Source organism: Pipistrellus hanaki (assembly GCF_964339955.1).
Source record: "Pipistrellus hanaki genome assembly, chromosome: 2".
NCBI lineage: Eukaryota > Metazoa > Chordata > Mammalia > Chiroptera > Vespertilionidae > Pipistrellus > Pipistrellus hanaki.
In genome coordinates, this window is record NC_140504.1 from 9,670,547 (window position 1) to 9,688,432 (window position 17,886).

At 45.6% G+C, this 17,886-nt stretch overlaps 1 protein-coding gene across 1 annotated transcript in view; it reads left to right on the top strand.

The window, feature by feature from the left end:
* Positions 1-1,272: 1,272 nt before the first annotated feature.
* Positions 1,273-17,886, top strand: part of ADAMTS5 (ADAM metallopeptidase with thrombospondin type 1 motif 5) — a 43,380-nt gene continuing 26,766 nt past the window's right edge. Inside the window, exons 1-3 of the mRNA XM_084872984.1 lie at positions 1,273-1,438; positions 1,782-3,729; positions 12,889-13,021. Of these exons, the coding sequence (XP_084729110.1) occupies positions 2,566-3,729; positions 12,889-13,021 (1,297 nt within the window). The 5' untranslated portion in view covers positions 1,273-1,438; positions 1,782-2,565. The remainder of the gene's footprint in view (positions 1,439-1,781; positions 3,730-12,888; positions 13,022-17,886) is intronic.

Genomic DNA, 17,886 nt, shown 5'->3' on the forward strand with positions numbered 1-17,886 from the left:
ATTTCAGAATCCACTAGGGGTTGTTGGGTAAACCCCAACCCCAGCGATGACTTCCATTATAAACGTGAACTGTCTCAGGGCATGTTTCACTTCCCTGCCACCCAGATGCTCCAGAGGGTGCACCAGGCACAGGCCAGGAACCACAGCTGGGCACTTCCAGGATTCCATCCTGGGGCTCATTCCCCACTGAGGGCCTCCATCAGCCCAGGACCTCCTGGATCCTCTCTGTGAAAACTGATCAGATCGCTTACCAAGGATCCAGGAATACCACCAGCAGCTTGGGGTCCACAGAGGTCTCCACATCCTAGAGTGGACAACCAGAAGAGACCAAGAAGGGACAACCGAGGCACAGTGACAATACCATTGACCCGCATCACCCTACCGCCCATCCCAGGTCTTCTTTCTCTGCCGAAAGGAATTTCTGAGAAGGACAGCAAGTCAGGGCCTAGGGCGATCACTGGTTGCTGTAGGAGAGATAAATACAAACAGCAGTATGGATCACTTTATTATTATTACTCCTTAGGCTGCCAGAAGAGAAGTGTGGGTAGCACTATGTTAAAGATGAGCGCAATTCCCTTCAAGAGTTAACTCCTTCTGGCCAAAACCGGTTTGGCTCAGTGGATAGAGCATTGACCTGCAGACTGAAAGGTCCCAGGTTCAATTCCGGTCAAGGGCATGTATCTTGGTTGCGGGCACATCCCCAGTGGGGGGGTCGGGGGGGTGTGCAAGAGGCAGCTGCTCGATGTTTCTCTCTCATCGATGTTTCTAACTATCCCTCCCTCTCAATTCCTCTCTGTGTAAAATCAAATATATATATATATATATATATATATATATATATATATATATATATATATATTTAAGAGTTAACTCCTTCTGGCTCAGCCTTCTTAGGGCAAAGCAAAGCAAAAGACATCGGGGATTAGGTGGCAGATTGTGGGCACCGATGCAAAGCACGCTGGAGAAAGAGGGGAGCCCTCGGCTCACACAAAGGCCTGGAGTTCCCAGACCCAGGGCGGCCCAGCTGGGGGCACAGCAGAGCTCCGGGCGCAGCAGACGCGCCAGGAAGCGCCTGCGGCACCGGCTGCCCGGCCCCTCTGCTGGTGGCTGGGAGAAGTTAGTCACCCGGAGCCCTCACCCGGGGACTGGCCTGGGAATGGGGCTGGGGGGGTGGGAGCAGGGGGAGAAATTCGGGATCGGGACTGCTGGGAGGAGGCGAGTGGCAGCGCGGGACCAGGGGGCGCAGGGGAAGCCTTTTGCTGGTGGATTTGGAGTTGCACCGTTTAAGAGCCCGGCGTGCAAACGGGGGGAAAAACTTTCCGGCAGGAACTTCCCACCCAAGGCAAGAAAAGCTGCAGAGAAGGAGGCAGGGAGAGACTCGAAACGTCCCAGTAACTTTAAACACACACACACCCCAAACACCCCTTCAGGAGAGGAGGTAAGCCGAGGTTAGCCAACCCCAGCGCGTTGTGAAATAGCAGGCAAATCCGGAGCTGCTGTGGCTTTAAAGGAGGCCAAGGAGATCTTCTGTTTTCCTTACCCAAATACTTGCTCTCCCCCCCACCCCCCACCCCGTCCTCGCTCCCTCCTTCCACCTCGCCCCGTTCCTTCCTCCTTCCCGGTCTCCCTTTCCTCGATCACCCTCCCCCCGCTGCCCGCCCTCCCCCGTCTGATCGGGCGCGGGCCGGGGAGGGTGGGAGGGAGGGAGGGAGGGTGGGGGAAGCTCTCTCTCCCTTTAAGAGGCAGCTCGCAGTGACGAATTGTTGAAATTGCCATTGCAGGATGGCATGCCGCTATAAATGCATTGTTCCGCCGCCTCGCATCTTCACAGCGCGCGCCGCCCTCCGCGCCCGCAGCGGCCGACCGGGGATGACCGCGGCCCGGAGGACGCCGCGCCCGCCCGAGGGGACCCGGACGCGCTTCGCCGGCTCGCTGCAGGCGTTTTCCTTTTAATTTTTTTTCATGGCCTTTTCCTCTTGCTTTCCTCCTTTCCTCTCGGTGCCACTCGAGTCGAAGAGAGCCACCCAATAAGCAAGAAAAGTGGGCTCCGGAGCGTGGAGCCCCCGCTTGCCCGCGGGTCGGTCCGGGGCAGCTGCCCGGGGGGGCGGGCCGCCCGCCCGGTGCACCGCCTGACTTTTCCTGGGCTGCAATTTGGGGAGGATTGGGGTCTCCCCTCCGCCCCCCTTTTCTCATAGTTGCTGAATCTCCACCATCCGACTGCTTTTCTCCTTTTTTTTTTTAATTTTAATTTTTTATTATTATTATTTTTTCTCTCCCCTTCTTTCCGGAGCACGAATCCCAACATTTGCCAAAGCAACAAAGAAAAGTTCGCACGCTGGCAAGGCGGCAGCCCAGACGGACGGGCGGACGGGCTGGCGCTACTGGGTCCCCCTCCTCCCAGGACACTTGACTCAACTTGCAAGCGTGCAGGCGTGCAAGCGAGTGTGTGTGTGTGTGTGTGTGTGTGTGTGTGCAAGCCCCCACCTCCCGCCCCGGCACCTTGCAGAGCGAATAACAGACACCCGTCGGGTCCCGCGCGCAGCCCCTCCCCGCGGGCCGCGCACTATGCTGCTCGGGTGGGCGTCCCTGCTGCTGTGCGCGCTCCGCCTGCCCCCGCCCGCCGCCGGCGCCGCCGCCGCACCTGCCCGGGTGCCCGCCGCCCGACCCCGGCCCCGGGCAGCAGCAGCCGCCGCCGCCGCGATCGCCCAGCCCCGCCGGCCGCGGCCGCGGGGGGAGGAGGAGGCGCCGCAGCGGGCAGAGCCTCCGGGCCCCCCGGAACCCCCGCCGCCGCCGCCTGGCAGCAGCCGCGGGCTGGTGCACAACATCGACCAGATCTACTCGGGCGGCGGCAAGGTGGGCTACCTGGTGTACGCGGGCGGCCGCAGGTTCCTGCTGGACCTGGAGCGGGATGCATCGCTGGGCGCCCCTGGCTCGGCGCCCCCGGGAGGCGCCACCACCGCGCGACACCGGGGCCGCTGCTTGTACCGGGGCACGGTGGACGGCAGCCCCCGCTCCCTGGCCGTCTTCGACCTGTGCGGCGGCCTGGACGGCTTCTTCGCCGTCAAGCACGCGCGCTACACCCTGAAGCCGCTGTGGCGCGGGCCCCAGGCCGAGGAGGAGGAGGAAGAGGCCGGGCGCGCGTACGGAGATGGGTCCACGCGGGTCCCGCACGTCTACACCCGCGACGGCTTCAGCTTCGAGGCCCTGCGGCCGCGCGCGAGCTGCGAGACCCCCGCGGCCCCGGCGGGACCCCGCGAGCGCCCCTCGCGGCGCAGCGGCGGCAGCGCAGACGGACGCTGGACGCTGGCCCCGCGGCTCCTGGATGACAGGTCGGCCCCGCCGCCCCCGCCGCAGCCGCCGTCGGATGGGGACCAGGGACCGCAGACCTGGTGGCGGCGGCGGCGCCGCTCCATCTCGCGGGCCCGCCAGGTGGAGCTGCTGCTGGTGGCCGACGCGTCCATGGCGCGGCTGTACGGCCGGGGCCTGCAGCACTACCTGTTGACCTTGGCCTCCATCGCCAACCGGCTGTACAGCCACGCCAGCATCGAGAACCACGTCCGCCTGGCCGTGGTGAAGGTGGTGGTGCTGGGCGACCGGGACAAGAGCCTGGAGGTGAGCAAGAATGCGGCCACCACGCTCAAGAACTTTTGCAAGTGGCAGCACCAGCACAACCAGCTGGGAGACGACCACGAGGAGCACTACGATGCCGCCATCCTCTTCACGCGCCAGGTAGGTCCAGCCGGGTAGAGGATAGACGGAGCTGGGACAGCCATCCTATACTGGTTGCTGGCATCTTCCGAAAACCACAGGCCACTCTGGATATATTTACCTGCTTCTTGCAGGATACCCACTCTGCCTCTGTATTCAGGGTAACCCCACCAGCAACCCCCAGAGCTGCTTAGACAATCAATCAATCAATCAATCAATCAGGTAGGATGTCTCTAGTCCAAGATATAGTGTCATCGATGCATACATAGAGTAAGAAGGGACTAGAATGCTTGGGGAAATGAAGTTAGCTAAGTTGGAAAGAGGAGAAGCAAGTTTGCCTTGGAAATCAGGGAAAATAGAACGTTGTGCAACTTAATGGAAGGGGCTTGATGGCCCATCCATGGTAGTGCTTTTTATCCATCACCTTCCTTGGTGGTGTTCCTACATTCGTCCTTAAGCCTCTTCCATCTCCAGCGGAGGGAAGAGTTTCCGAAGGAAGGACACTGTATTCAGTCTGGTTTCCGGCGGAGCTTCTTGCATGTCCACCCCGTTAGAATCTCATTCCTGGGAAGGGAGGAATGCAGGAGGGTGAGGAGGATGCAGAAACCCAATCTTGTGAGGTTCCTTGGCAACGCCTTTGGCTTGGATGCAGCGCTGCCTGCTCAGTGAAAGTTCACGTCCAGCTTACATTTTTGGGTTTTGGGATGAATGTTTCTGAAGCCCCTAGTGTGGAAAGATCTGGGCCAAGAGTTAAGACACGGGGAAGAATGTTTTCTCAGGACTTCCTCTTTTAAGGAAAACGGTTACAGAATAGGAAAGACATTGATCTTTATAGGCCAGAGGTTCTGGGGAGAACACAATCTCTATCTGCACCATCATGAGACACCATGTGAGTGTGACATTCAGACACAAACGTCCGGGCTGGTTGTGGGGCTGGCTTGCTCATCTCCGAGCCTCAATTTTCACAACTCTTCTCCAACTGGTCGTTTTAAGTTGTGCCTCTCAGATGTCTGGTAAGAAGCAACTTTTAAAGCTCCTTTAAATGTTTGAGATCCACCTGGTGTCGATGAGGATTAGCAACTTTGAAAGAGTATTCAAAATCTTGGGTGGAAATGGAGCAGCCAGAGCTAGAATAGGAAATGCAATGGTGGCTTGCAGGAGGTTTTAGAATCATGGAGCTCCACTACCAAGCCTCCCCCCCCCCCTTTTTTTTTTTTTTTACTAAGGTGCCTCTGGCATGAAGAAAATGTGTTGATACATTTGGAGTGGAGGAACCCTTGTGGCTTATAGGGTAGACTTACATGTAAACCACAAGTAAACAAAGACGGCAGAGGGCAGCAGCTTAGGGAGAACGCGGCAGGACTCAGTGCTATGCCCCATGGAAAATCTGTCTCCTCATGAACTGATCTCCTGGACACATCCTTTCATTTCTCCACACAACATTCACCTTTGAAACGGAAGAACATTCGTTTTGCAGCCTTCCGTGTGAAGTTCTCCTGTAAAACTATTTCTTTCTTCTTTGGTTTCCAAGTTCTTTTTTTTTTTTTTTTTTTTAGCAACTTTCCATGTCTGGATTTCTTGCTTTGCTACATCACCAGAGGCTGCCAAGTAGGAGGCTCCAGAAAGTTTATGGAAGGAAGTTCTGTAAAGACAAAGGGAAAAATACTTGTGTAGGCAAACTGCTCCAAAGAGTAGGTCGTTTGAATGCTTCACTTTCCTTTGGAAATGCAAACGCACATTCCATAATTTTTAAAAATAAATAAAAATGAATAGGAGACCACTCCTTCCTACCTCCTGCCCTGCAGTTTTCCTAATTGCTTCCCTGGAAAAGGGAAAACTGGTCAGTGATTCTAAAGGATGTCTGCTGCTTTTTCTGGATTTGTTTTTGGTTTGGGTAGCTAGCATTTTCCTATTTTCCCAAGCTCTGAAACCTACCGGTGTATTTTAAATAAATGAACAGTCTATCTTATTGTGAATGAGTATCTTAATAACATTTCTTTCTTATTTGGTCCACGCATGGAAAGTATTTTGCATGGGCCCTCGCCGGCCTCCTCACCAAGCAGAATCACACTTTTAGTAAAGCAGTTGCCACTTACTTTGGCGCTGGCCTTCTGGTATATGCATCAAACTGGATGAGAACCAAGTATCTGTAAAGCATGTGTGTTATGCATACATGCACCTCATTTGAAAGAGTGCTCTTCATTAAAGAGCTGAGAAAAATACTCGGAGACCCTTATGCAGCATGCACTTGAGACTACTTCAGAAATGCAAAATTAATCTCCACCTAATACTTCAGAATGTGGAAAACACACTCTGGGCTAGAGGAGAAATGATCTGAGCTCTCCTCTATCCCGGGGAAATCAGATCTCTTCAGACCTAGCAAAAAAAGTGCTCGCAGCTCTTTCTTTTCAATGGGAACTACCCAGAGCTGGCACCAGGATCCTACTTTTACAACTCTGTTTTGATGTCATAAACCCGTTGCTTAGCAGCCAGACGCCAAGCCATGAAATCCATGTTTTGATGGGCTCAGAGCTCCGTTCAAATTTTGCGTCCAGCTGTCTTCTGCTAAATGACTTGTTTTTCAGGCATGAAGCAACTGTGTGAGGATGTGTTTTCCACCGCTGTTTACTAGCCGGGGCCACCTTGAGCGTTGTGTCCGGGAGTCAGCAGAATAGTGCTAGTCACTCATTTATCACACAGACACGCTTCGTTGTCAGGACTGTCCCCCAGCACTCAGTACTGTACTAATTAGAGAAACTTTAGCACCAGTCAGCTTTCTGGCACGGGTCCTTTTTCATTCTGGAATGGCACTTCTGCTGGAATTCACACCACTGGTGCCATCAGTCGAAACCCAATCTCCCCAGGATTTAATTGTACTTTCCAGAGTTCTTTCCTTCTTCTTAGCTTCTTCCTTTATTGTAGTTTATTTAAAGATAAGCTCTTAAGCCCATTTTGGAGACCATGCACACTTCTTGAGAAGCAAAACCCCTGCCCACTTGATAAGAAAATTGGCAGTGCTTAACCTCCCCTGACAGGGACAACACCAATGACAGCGTCACTCATCTGTGGATGGAAAGCATGGGATTGTAACCTAACCAGCTAGGAGGCTATGCAATAGAAAAGGTTCATCTGCTTTCACTATGACTTATCAGTGTGGCAGTTCATAGGCAATTGTCTCTCAGCTAACACCTCTCTGTATGTTGTGTTTTATAATGCTGAGGTAGGGACTCCACTGATAGCTTATCTTCTTTCCCATCTGGCTTCTTACAAGGAGACCAGATGCTCCGGGAGACAGAAGGATGTGCTTTTTCTTATGTGCTTGCTGACTGGACTGGCACAATCAATCTCATATTTGAGTTCAAGTCTCATTTAAAGCTGAAATGAACCCTTAGCAAGGATTTATAGCCTATAGGTGAACCCCAATTAATACAAGGCAAAATAACTCAAAAATGGGAAGACTGGAGCAGATTGAGCAGCTCTAGTTGACATTTGAAAAATGATTGATGAATTGAAAGTTGCCAAGAGAATAGATCTTAACATTTTCATCACAAGAAAGAAATAACTGTCATCATATGGAAATGGATGTTAAGTAGACTTACTGTGGTAAAAATTTCATGATATGTGCATATATCGAATCATTATGTTGTACACTTGAAACTAATATAATATTATAAAGCAATGGCACCAGAAAATAGAGAAACAGAGATCAAATCAAGAAATGTTAAAGTAAGGTGGATGTGAGTTAATTCATCCTTTTTGGCAGAAGGAATGTTGAGGCTAAGATTTGGGGCCAAAATTGATGAGATATTCAAGAAATACTGGACAAGATGGATAATGAAGGTGCAGTTGAGGCTGACAGGAAGCTTAAGTTGCATTGTGCATGGATGAATGGAGGCTAAGGTTGTATCTTTTAAATTTTGGAGGAATCTTATAAGATCCGGGGTCTATTGTATACATATACCACAAACTTTTTATACACTCATCTACTGATGGACACTTGGATTGGCTATTGTAAATAGTGCTGTAATAAACATAGGGGTTCATATATTCTTTTGAGTTAGTGTTTTGGAAATATCAGAGAACACTTTGTAAAGTACTTGATTGTCTAACCACTATAGTGTGTGTACATATGAAACTAGTACAAAAGAATATTGAATGTAAATTGTAATTGAAAAATAAAATACATTTTAAAAAAGATCTGGAGTCTAAGCATATAGGTAGGGAGGTTACAGGAGGCAATGGGACCAGCCTTGGATGATAGTCTAGTCAGGAAGGAATAATAGAATGAATGGAAAGAGAGGACAGTTACAGGAGACTTTCGGTTGATGGAGTCTGTGACTTACCTATCAGATACGGCAGGCGAGAGAGAGAGAGGCAAGTTGATGGTGTCACAGCTTTCTTATCCTGCACTTCTATATTCTTTCCTGGAACAACTTTGTGCACTTTGTATATTTAATGTGCCTCTAAATTATTGAGTTATACCAAACACAAGATAGAGATAAAGACTATGCTGTATTATCTATTGCAAAAAAAAAAAAAAAAAAAAGGAATTTGCTTGACCAAGCACAATTTATAAATGTAAAAAAAATAAGAGTTATGTCAAGAATAACATGTATGATGATCTAATAGTGCCATGGCAAAGTAGGTTCAGGAATTGGAGTCTTTAGACATAGGTTGAATGTCAGCTTCACTAGTTTCAACTTCCCACTTTGAACACTTATTACCCCTGAGCTTTAGTTTCTCCATCTATAAATTGAATGTTTTCATAGAATACCAACCATGTATTGCTGGAAAGACACAGAGATCGCCTGGTCCAAATCCCTTATGTTAATGATGAAGGAACTTTGTCTGAAAGCATATAAATGACTTTACATAATGACTCTTACTAATAGAGGTTAGAACTAAAAGCAGTTGACCTTCCATTTGTTATCTCTAATTAGCTTCTATTCTGTTCTCCAAAATGACTCCTCCAAGCATCTACTCCCCTCAATCCCCAACTTGCTCCATTCCTTCTTTCCCTTCTTCTGACTATACATTTATCAGAAAAAAATATCCTGTCTTGGAACTCTGGGTGGGCCTACACTATTTTTCCAGCTTCCCCAAGTCTCCTGAATCTAACAAATCCTGTCTATTCCATCCCCAACAAACTTCCTGCCATTTCCAAAACAGACCCTGCCATTCACCATCTCCTGATGGATTCACCAATCTTTCCTTGTTAGAGTACCCTTATTCTGAGACTGTCAGCCTTCTGTTTGGCCCTCCAGATCCAATTACTTCCTTCCAGACACCCTTATTGATTCCCACAAATCCTCTTCTTCACTCCCTCAACAATCTATTCATGACAGCATGTCACAATCTGTTACTCTCATAGCAATTTTGTTTTTCCACCAGATTCTCATGTTTCTTAAGGGTCAGGATCAGCTCTTATTTTATTGTGTACCACAGTGTCAGCACCTCACAGTATCTGGCTGATTGTGGGCACACCATAATTGTTTGAGGAATACATGCACTTGGGTCTCTTGGCCCCTAATCCATCTGGGGTGTGTGTGTGTGTGTGTGTGTGTGTGTGTGTGTGTGTGTGGTATTGCTTAGTTGTAGCAGAAGCATGGATAGAGATTGTATAAACGTGGGTTATTGTAATGGGTGGACCAATAGACATTATTAACGTAGTCTCTACTGAGTTCCAAATCAAGACCTTTATAATTGGGGTAGCCAGAGAGCCAAATGACAGATGAAGAATTGGATTCACAGGGATTAGGAATTGCGGTATGTAAATGTATGTTCGTGTAATACTACGACTAAAATATGTTCCGCATGAGACTAATCTTCTATCACTAATCCCTCTTCATAGGAATTGGGTAGACAGACAGACAGACAGACATCTGAGGCTAGTTGAACCTCCCCTTGAGTTCTACACCTGCCCTTCCCAGGTGGTGATGTACATAGAAACAGAAGCTTCTCTTCTACAAGGTATTCTTCCTTCATCTTGGCTGCTGTTGCTGCAGTTGTGATGATTTGTGCTCTTAGCGGCATGTGTTTCCTTTTCACTCCTTTTTTTAGCAGCCCAGAGAGACCTAGCTCCTGAGCAAGGCAAGAAATCCTACAACTCCTGTTCCTTGTTTCACTTTGCATGTTCACACACCTTCTTGGTTAATTTTTCTCATCAGTCCTGACTGCCAGGATTCCCCAGGCTGTACTGTCTTCTCGGCCTCAGCTTGTCAAGGTTGTATACTTCGTTGGCTCCCTGTCCCCAGCTCCACCTGCAGGAATAGGTCTGGGGAACCAGGAGCTCCTCTACATTCCACCAGTCACAGGTATTGCCATGTTCATTATGGCCAAACTATTGAACGGTCACCATGCCAATGACCTCCCTGCCAAGCCTTCATTAGTCTTGCTGACCATGTCAGCTCTATTTCTGGGTTAGATACAATGTCCCAGGCTTATCTCCTGGCCAATGCCACACCACAAGCCCACTGGTTAAATCTCTGCATACTCTTGCAACCCTCGTCTTTTAGTTTTTACTAAATCTCCCATTGCATTCCTGTCTGTCTACACCATGGTGAGAAAATATTGATCCTGTATGAAAAGAACTTCTTTAACATAACAGAGATCTAACTTACCTTCATATCCACACTAATGAATCAGAAAAACTCTTGTCAGCACTTTTAATCCATTTATCTCATGGGAATACTGTATGTGACTCACATTTCTTCATTATCCCCTCCCCCAAATCCAGATAGACGGGTAGATAAATACTTTTGCCCCAACAATATTCTTACTTTTACTATGAATAATAATACAGATTCTTATAAATTTCAAAGAAGATTCTCACTTATAAATATTGATATAAATCACCACAAAAAAAAAATAGCCGTGAGTGTAATGTGATGTGCTGTACTCTTACTGATCTGATGCACAAGTTGGGTTTTAATACATTGGAATGAACATTGGATCACAAAGAAACGCGTGCATTTGCTGTGAATTTTGAGGATGAAATCATAAAGAGGCTGCCAGTGTTTGAAACTGTGTGAATTAAGTGGAAAGGCTGCCAGTTTACATAATTCTAGTGACAGAAATATAGAGAGTGTGACTATGTCATCATGGGGTTTAATCAGTGTGTTTAAAAAAAAATAGCTGCTTCTGTTCATAAATTTGTCACATGCACGCATTTCCATGGCAAAGGGCCAAATGCATTTAACACAATTCAAGGAGGACAAGGAGGACTGACGGCCTCTAATGAGCAATTCATTACCAGCAAACATATAGAAATTAAAATCCAGGTTAAACTTTGTCCAGATAGGAAGACCATTTCTGTTTTGCTTCCAAGAAGAGGAAACAATATCAAATTTTAATATTCTACTTGAAGATAAGGAACCCCAAGTTGTGGAGATAAACACAAGGCTTGGTTTAAAAAAGTATATGTGTGCAGAAATAAACTTAGAGTGTCTAGCAATTCGCTTAAACCATGACCTGGATCTTTGGTCTTAAAGCTACTAAAAGGATTGGAGGAGCAGGGGGAAATGGATTTTAAAAATGTGTTGTACTATACTATTAAATATAAGACTTATTATTAGGCAACAGTGTGTTCCAATTTCAATTTTAAAAACTACTAATTTGTTCTCAACAGCTGTAATTTGAGATCCCACAGGATGGCATATAAGGATACACAGGAAACTTTGGTAGGCTACTGTTGGTTTGGTGATTTGATTCAGATTTCCACTGTCTGGAACTACTAGCATAATAAGATGGCAGCCACAGTGTAATTCATCACAGTTGGGATTTCATAATGCATGGAACATAGTAAGAACCTGAAAATGTACTAGAGAGATCATAGGATATATCATTTAATTTTTTTTTTTTTACTGTGGTTGGATTTTTATGCAGCAAAATAGAGAAGAGTTAGCAGAATATGTTGACAATGAGGAGGTGGCATTAGTTATGTAGTAATAACATCTTGTGCTGTCTCCCAGAAGTCCATTGAGGTCTTGCTAGCGTAGCTAGCATACAGCTTGTTAAAGGTGTGTAAGATTTACACTGTGTCTGACTATATGTCACAATTCACCTCAATTAAGCAAATGTTTGTTGAGCTCCTTTTATAAGTCAGACACTGTGGTAGTGGAGATACTAAGATGATAGCTGTGATAGAAACCGTGCATGTCATTTCAACTAGTACATTGTCATCTTTCATAGTAAATAATAATTTTTTAAAATATTTTCATATCTAGTTATCCTTACTAGGATACTATCTTGCTTTTTCAGATATAAATGTGCACACTGTCGATTAATTTTTATTGAAAACCATAGGCAAGCACAAGAAATTCTAATGTATATTAATACTCAAATAGCATTTAAGGAAAGTTTATCATGATATATCTATAATGCAAAAAAACATTGGCTTATATTTTCTCTTTACACGTCTCCATTTTAAATTGTCTGTTGATGTCTCTTTTATCTAAATCTATAACTTGTACCCATTAGTGGGGGCATAATCATGTTCCCCTTTATGATCTCTTAATATACAACTTCTCACCCAAAAAATGCATACACTCACTTATATAAACACAATATATAAAATGTATTTTCTGGTTGAGAAATATTTCATTAAATGCATACATTTCTGAAGACACGACCTGTGAAATTACAACTCCATTTGGAAATTAAGAGATGTTTAAGGAATTATGCTTTAGATTACAATTTAGCTTCCTATCCAAATTACTGATACATTGTAATTCTGCCACAAGTATGTGATTGCAGTTTGCCCCTGTGATGGAAAATAAATGATTAGGCCAAGCTTCTGATAAAGTTAGCATGCATTTAGGCCAGACTATTAAGGCTTCCCTAAGCATGACCATATGTGAAAGTGGTCCATGACATATGTGTCTGCATACATGGGCTACAGCTTGGAGAAGGCTCCAGCTGTTACCATAATGGACAAGCTCCAATCCTCCGATATCTTTTTTTAATGGAATTGAGTCCCCTCATCCTCCGGTGCCTCTGGAGTCCAGAGATGCTTAGATGAGTCGATGCCATTGGTCTGTCTTTGGAACATTTCCAGAGCCAGAACAGGTGACACCATAAACATCCCCCAGTGTTGCCTCTCGCAGCGAGCAAGTGGTTTTCCAAGGTGGACCCTTCTGGATGGTAATTGATTTTAATGATTTCTTTCTCTCTCCTGGGAAGGATTTATGTGGGCATCATTCATGCGACACCCTGGGAATGGCAGACGTTGGGACCATATGTTCTCCGGAGCGCAGCTGTGCTGTGATTGAAGACGACGGCCTCCACGCAGCTTTCACTGTGGCTCACGAAATTGGTATGCAGCGCCCTTTCTCTTCCCTCGCCAAATCAAACACTTGTAACAGCTGCAGCAGGAACTGAAATGCTTGGCAGGGAATTCCAGATTTCTCCCGGTTCACAGGCGGCCTTCGGGATTACATTTGTTTGTATTTGCACTTTCAGGGTTAACGAAGAAGGGAGACGGGAGGCAAAGTCAGGCACGCAGTAGATGCTTCCGGTCTGACACTTGTCACTTAAAAGCATAAGAGAAATCTGCTTTTGCCCCTGTCTTTTAAGCATCCTCAAATGACTCTTCGAGGAGATTTGTCACAGCTGGCGAGGAATGCAGAGATGTTCCTCTTAGGGGTTACTCAAGACTCTATTGACTCATCCAAGGGCTAAGCGGTTTGCACACAAATGTATCATGGTTTCTTTCACTGTGGCTGATAATGATAGTTTGGGCCTGTCAGGGGGAATCAATAGCTTATGGTAAACATGCCTGTCTTGTTTTTAATAGCAAAGCAAAGCTCCGTGGTCAACAGAGTTTGTTTTAAAATGTCACTTCCCTGGTGTACTTGTCATACGAAACGTATCTAAATCCTAACACTAGAAGATTAGGGCTGAGTTAGTTGTTGAAAAATATCCCAGCAGTTAGGATTATGTGTTTTCTAACATTGATATAGGCTACTCAGGGTAGGTGTATGAGAGGTTAGTTCAGTACTTAGGATTAGAAGTTAGAATTAGACACGTCTGGGCTCAATTCTTGCTAAAGTACCTTCTATCTCTGTCACATTGGTCTTACTATTTAAACTCTCTAAGCTTTAGTTTTTGTATATGAAATATAGGAACAGCATTGCCTATTTCATGGAGTGATTTTCGGGACCAAATTGGTTAAATCATAGGTATCAGCTGTTATTGTTACCCACATAATCATCCGTTTTGCTTTTAAGTTGAATAGTTCATTTCCATTTTTAAATGTATGTATCACTCTTCTTAGCATCTAAGCAAAAAAGGCAACAAAGTATTTGTTGCCTAAATAACCACTCAGAGGCACTGCTGATGATAATTCAATACAATATCTCACCCTTAGCTTCAGGAACCTGTGATCTGAGATGAAATCCCAGCTCTGTCTTAGGATTCTGTGTTTTAAGGCAGGTGAGTCATTTAGACACTCTCAGAATCCATGGCTCTCGTCTTGCTGGGCTAGAAGAGCTGGAAGTGTTTTTAAGATCCATATGCCATTTGAGCATCAGGGATGGGATTATGTCTCCACCTGTCTCTCACTCATGCATATTAAAGTAACTAATTAAAACTACAGCCTCATCTTGTCTGGGTGACTTGATTGGTTGGAGTATTGTCCTATGCACCCAAAGTTTGTGGGTTCAAGCCCCAGCAGGTCAGGTACATGAGGCAACCTACCTCTCTCTCTCTCTCTCTCTCTCTCTCTCTCCTTCTCTACCTTTATCCTTCTCTTTGCCTTCCTATCTTTCTAAAATCAATGAAAACATATCCTTGGGTGAGGATTAAAAAAAGAAAAACAAAAGCATAGCTTCATATAGATCCTAACTCAATATTTATTTCGTCTCTGTGTTCATGAGTGAGTAAGTGGCAGAAACATGAAAGCTGCCCAAGAATTGGCAACCTTCCAATTCTGCATCAAGAGAGATTAGTCCAAATACCCAAGAGGATTGTAATTAAATAGAAGATTTAAAAAGCAACACCAGTAATTAATCACCATTATTCAGAGTGAGAGAAGCCCCATGAGATTCTAAATCCCTGGAAGGCAGCGGGTGGTTCTTCTCTGTCTGGGCAGAGGGATGGTGAGGCATAAGGAACAGAGCTGAATTTTGGCATCACCCATCTATAAGATGATGAGCCAGATCCTGATTTTCCCAAGAAGAGATTGCAAATTCCTTGAAGGAAGGGCTAGTACTTCCTTCAATCCTATCCTGATCCCTTTTCACACTTGGACAGCATCTGGGAGACTTCCCTGGAAGAGTGCATCTTCCTTGGGGCTGCGTTGACGCTCAAGCCAAGTGGGCTGGAATGAAGAAGCTTCCAGCATCTCCTTTCCCAGCCCCCCCTGAATCCTAACCCAAGGGTCTTAAGTCACACAGACAGATACAACAGTCTGAAAGGGAAGAAGCCAGATACCAATGAGAACAAGTGTTTTATTAAAACTAAATGTGTGCAATACAGGCTTTTCCTGATAGGACAAGAATATTGAACATCGTCTTACAAGACAACAGTGTAGGAGAAATGTGGGTTTTTATGTGAAAAACCAAACCTGAATTGTTGACATATGACTATACCCTTCAGTCCCCTTTAAATTCTTTTTTTTTTTAAATATATTTTATTGATTTTTTTACAGAGAGGAAGAGAGAGGGATAGAGAGTTAGAAACATCGATGAGAGAGAGTCATCGATCAGTTGCCTCTTGCACACCCCCTACTGGAGATGTGCCCGCAACCAAGGTACATGCCCTTGACTGGAATCGAACCTGGGACCCTTCAGTCCACAGACCGACGCTCTACCACTGAGCCAAATCGGTTTCGGCCCCTTTAAATTCTTGGTTGACTCACCTCTTTGTACTTCTTTAAACCTCTCGATAATTTGTTCTCCAATCAAACTCTGCCTACTTCATTTCTCTTTTTTTGCATGACATATGGCCCACTCTGAGACATTTAAGATCCGGGCCTAGAGGAATATGGATTTAATTCCCACTTCATAAAGGGATCTGGCTTTCATTCATTTTTTTAATTGCTTTATGATTCTTTAATTTCACTTTTTGCCTTAAAAAATTGTAAACATGTGTTCTAAAGTCTGAGCCTTGCGAAACTTCGAGGAGATAACTTTACAAAATGTTTTCTGATCATCTGCGTGTGATTATGGCTTCCCCTCCGCAGCCAGCGTGTTCCGGAGTCTGTTTCCAGTGCTTTATTTTTAGGTTGTTGCATGAGGCCATGGAACGAGCCATTCATGCTCTAGATTCTAATTCTCCTCTATCCTTCTCATGTGATTCCCTCTCTTCCCTTTTGTTAGACACATACTACCCTCCAGATTTGGAGGTTAACGATACGGGCTCTGTCTGGTGATGCACATGACCTTGTGAGAACCCGGTTTTGCTCGAGTGTTTTGAATTTTCCTTGAGCTCATTTCAGAATGCGCCGTTTGCTTCGTGTACACAGACTGTAAATATGTTACTAGCTTAAAACATAAGCTGTGGAGAAACTGTTCAGGCTGCTTCCATTTTTTTTTTTTTAATTTCTTCTATAAGCTCTAAAGGATGTATTTGGTGAAGAATAACACTTTCACGAACCAACTTAAACTTTCTCATGGAATGCCCTCTTTTTATACGTAATAGTTTTAAACACGAAGCCATGGTACTTGAATGAACATTTTCTCTGTTCTTTTCCCTCCTCCATCTGAAAGTTCTTTGCATTGAGTATTAACAGGAAAGATAGAGAGTCTGCCTGAAGTGCCTTGGGCACCTGTTCAATCCGTGGTGTGAAAGTCAGAAAGAAGTGGGTTAGGTGAACAATTGGGAAAGCGACTCTTTGCCTGCCCTGCATGCTAACCCGGAATGCTTTTCTTTCCCTGCTAATTCTTTCTAAGAAAGAGCTAGATGTAGGAGGCACTACTCAACTGGTGCCCAGTCAGGCTTCTGGAAAGTAAAATTTGATGACCTTAGAATCTCCATAGGGAGCAAGTCTTTGCCTTCCTCCTTTCTGTGTTATGTGCGTGTAAACACTGACTGCATTTTGAGAACATTTATGAAAGTCGCTTTAAACCATCAAGGAACCAGTCCCCACCTCTGTTCCTTGAGTGGAGGCAAGAATGTGGGCACAGCCAAAACCGGTTTGGCTCAGTGGTAGAGCGTCGGTCTGTGGACTGAAAGGTCCCAGGTTCGATTCTGGTCAAGGGCATGTACCTTAGTTGTGGGCACATCCCTGGTGGGGGGTGTGCAGGAGGCAGCTGGTTTCTCTCTCGTTGATGTTTCTAGCTCTCTATTCCTCTCCCTTCCTCTCTGTAAAAAAAAATCAATCAAATATATATATTTTTTAAAAGAATGTGGGTACAGCCATTTTACAACCCAAATTGTTGAGAAAGTTTCGAGTCGATGGAAATTTATATTTTGAGCTAATATTTCTAACTTGTCAAAGTTTTTATTATCGGCTCATAATCATAAAGATTTCACCTGCTGCACACATGGTTGCTCAAAATAATAATTGTATTGATGTTGGGCCAGCTTCTAATACAGCAGGAGGGACAATCTGACTTTATTTAGGCTAATGAAACCCATGATTTGCAAACTTGCCGAAGCTCTGCTTCACGGAGGTTAATTATAAAATGTGCTAAGTGACTCTCTTCACCATGAAAGATTCCAAAATGCTTCCTCAGCTGAAAGCAGGCGACGGGGAAAGCTGAAGCCAAATGTTTGGCTGGAGACCTGGGAAGTGGGTGAGACACAACAGCATAGCTGCCCGCGTTTTGCTGTGGTTAGAGTGCGTTCTCTGGTTGTGCTGATCTCCGTGGGACTGTGCTCCCCTAGATGATTAGATTAAACAAGGCCGTGTTTTGAAAGTGGAAACACCATAGACCAAGGCCAAGTGCAAGAATCAGATGTCAGGGCTGGCTGTGAGATGTGAAAGGAAGGGAAGCTAGGATGAAATTTGGTATTTTCCCCCCAAACCATAGCTTTAATCAACACAAACTGAGCATTTTTTTTCCTCTCCAGTTTGGGCCAGTGCCACGCTGTGTCTTTCTTGGCCCCCAGATGAAAGGTGGGAATAGGTCTTTGTTGTATGTCTGGCAGCATTCAGTGTTTAGCATCATTTGATTATAAATCAAATCCCAATTAATATTTCTTTAAGGGAGGCCTATCTTAGTAGATTGTCTGCCA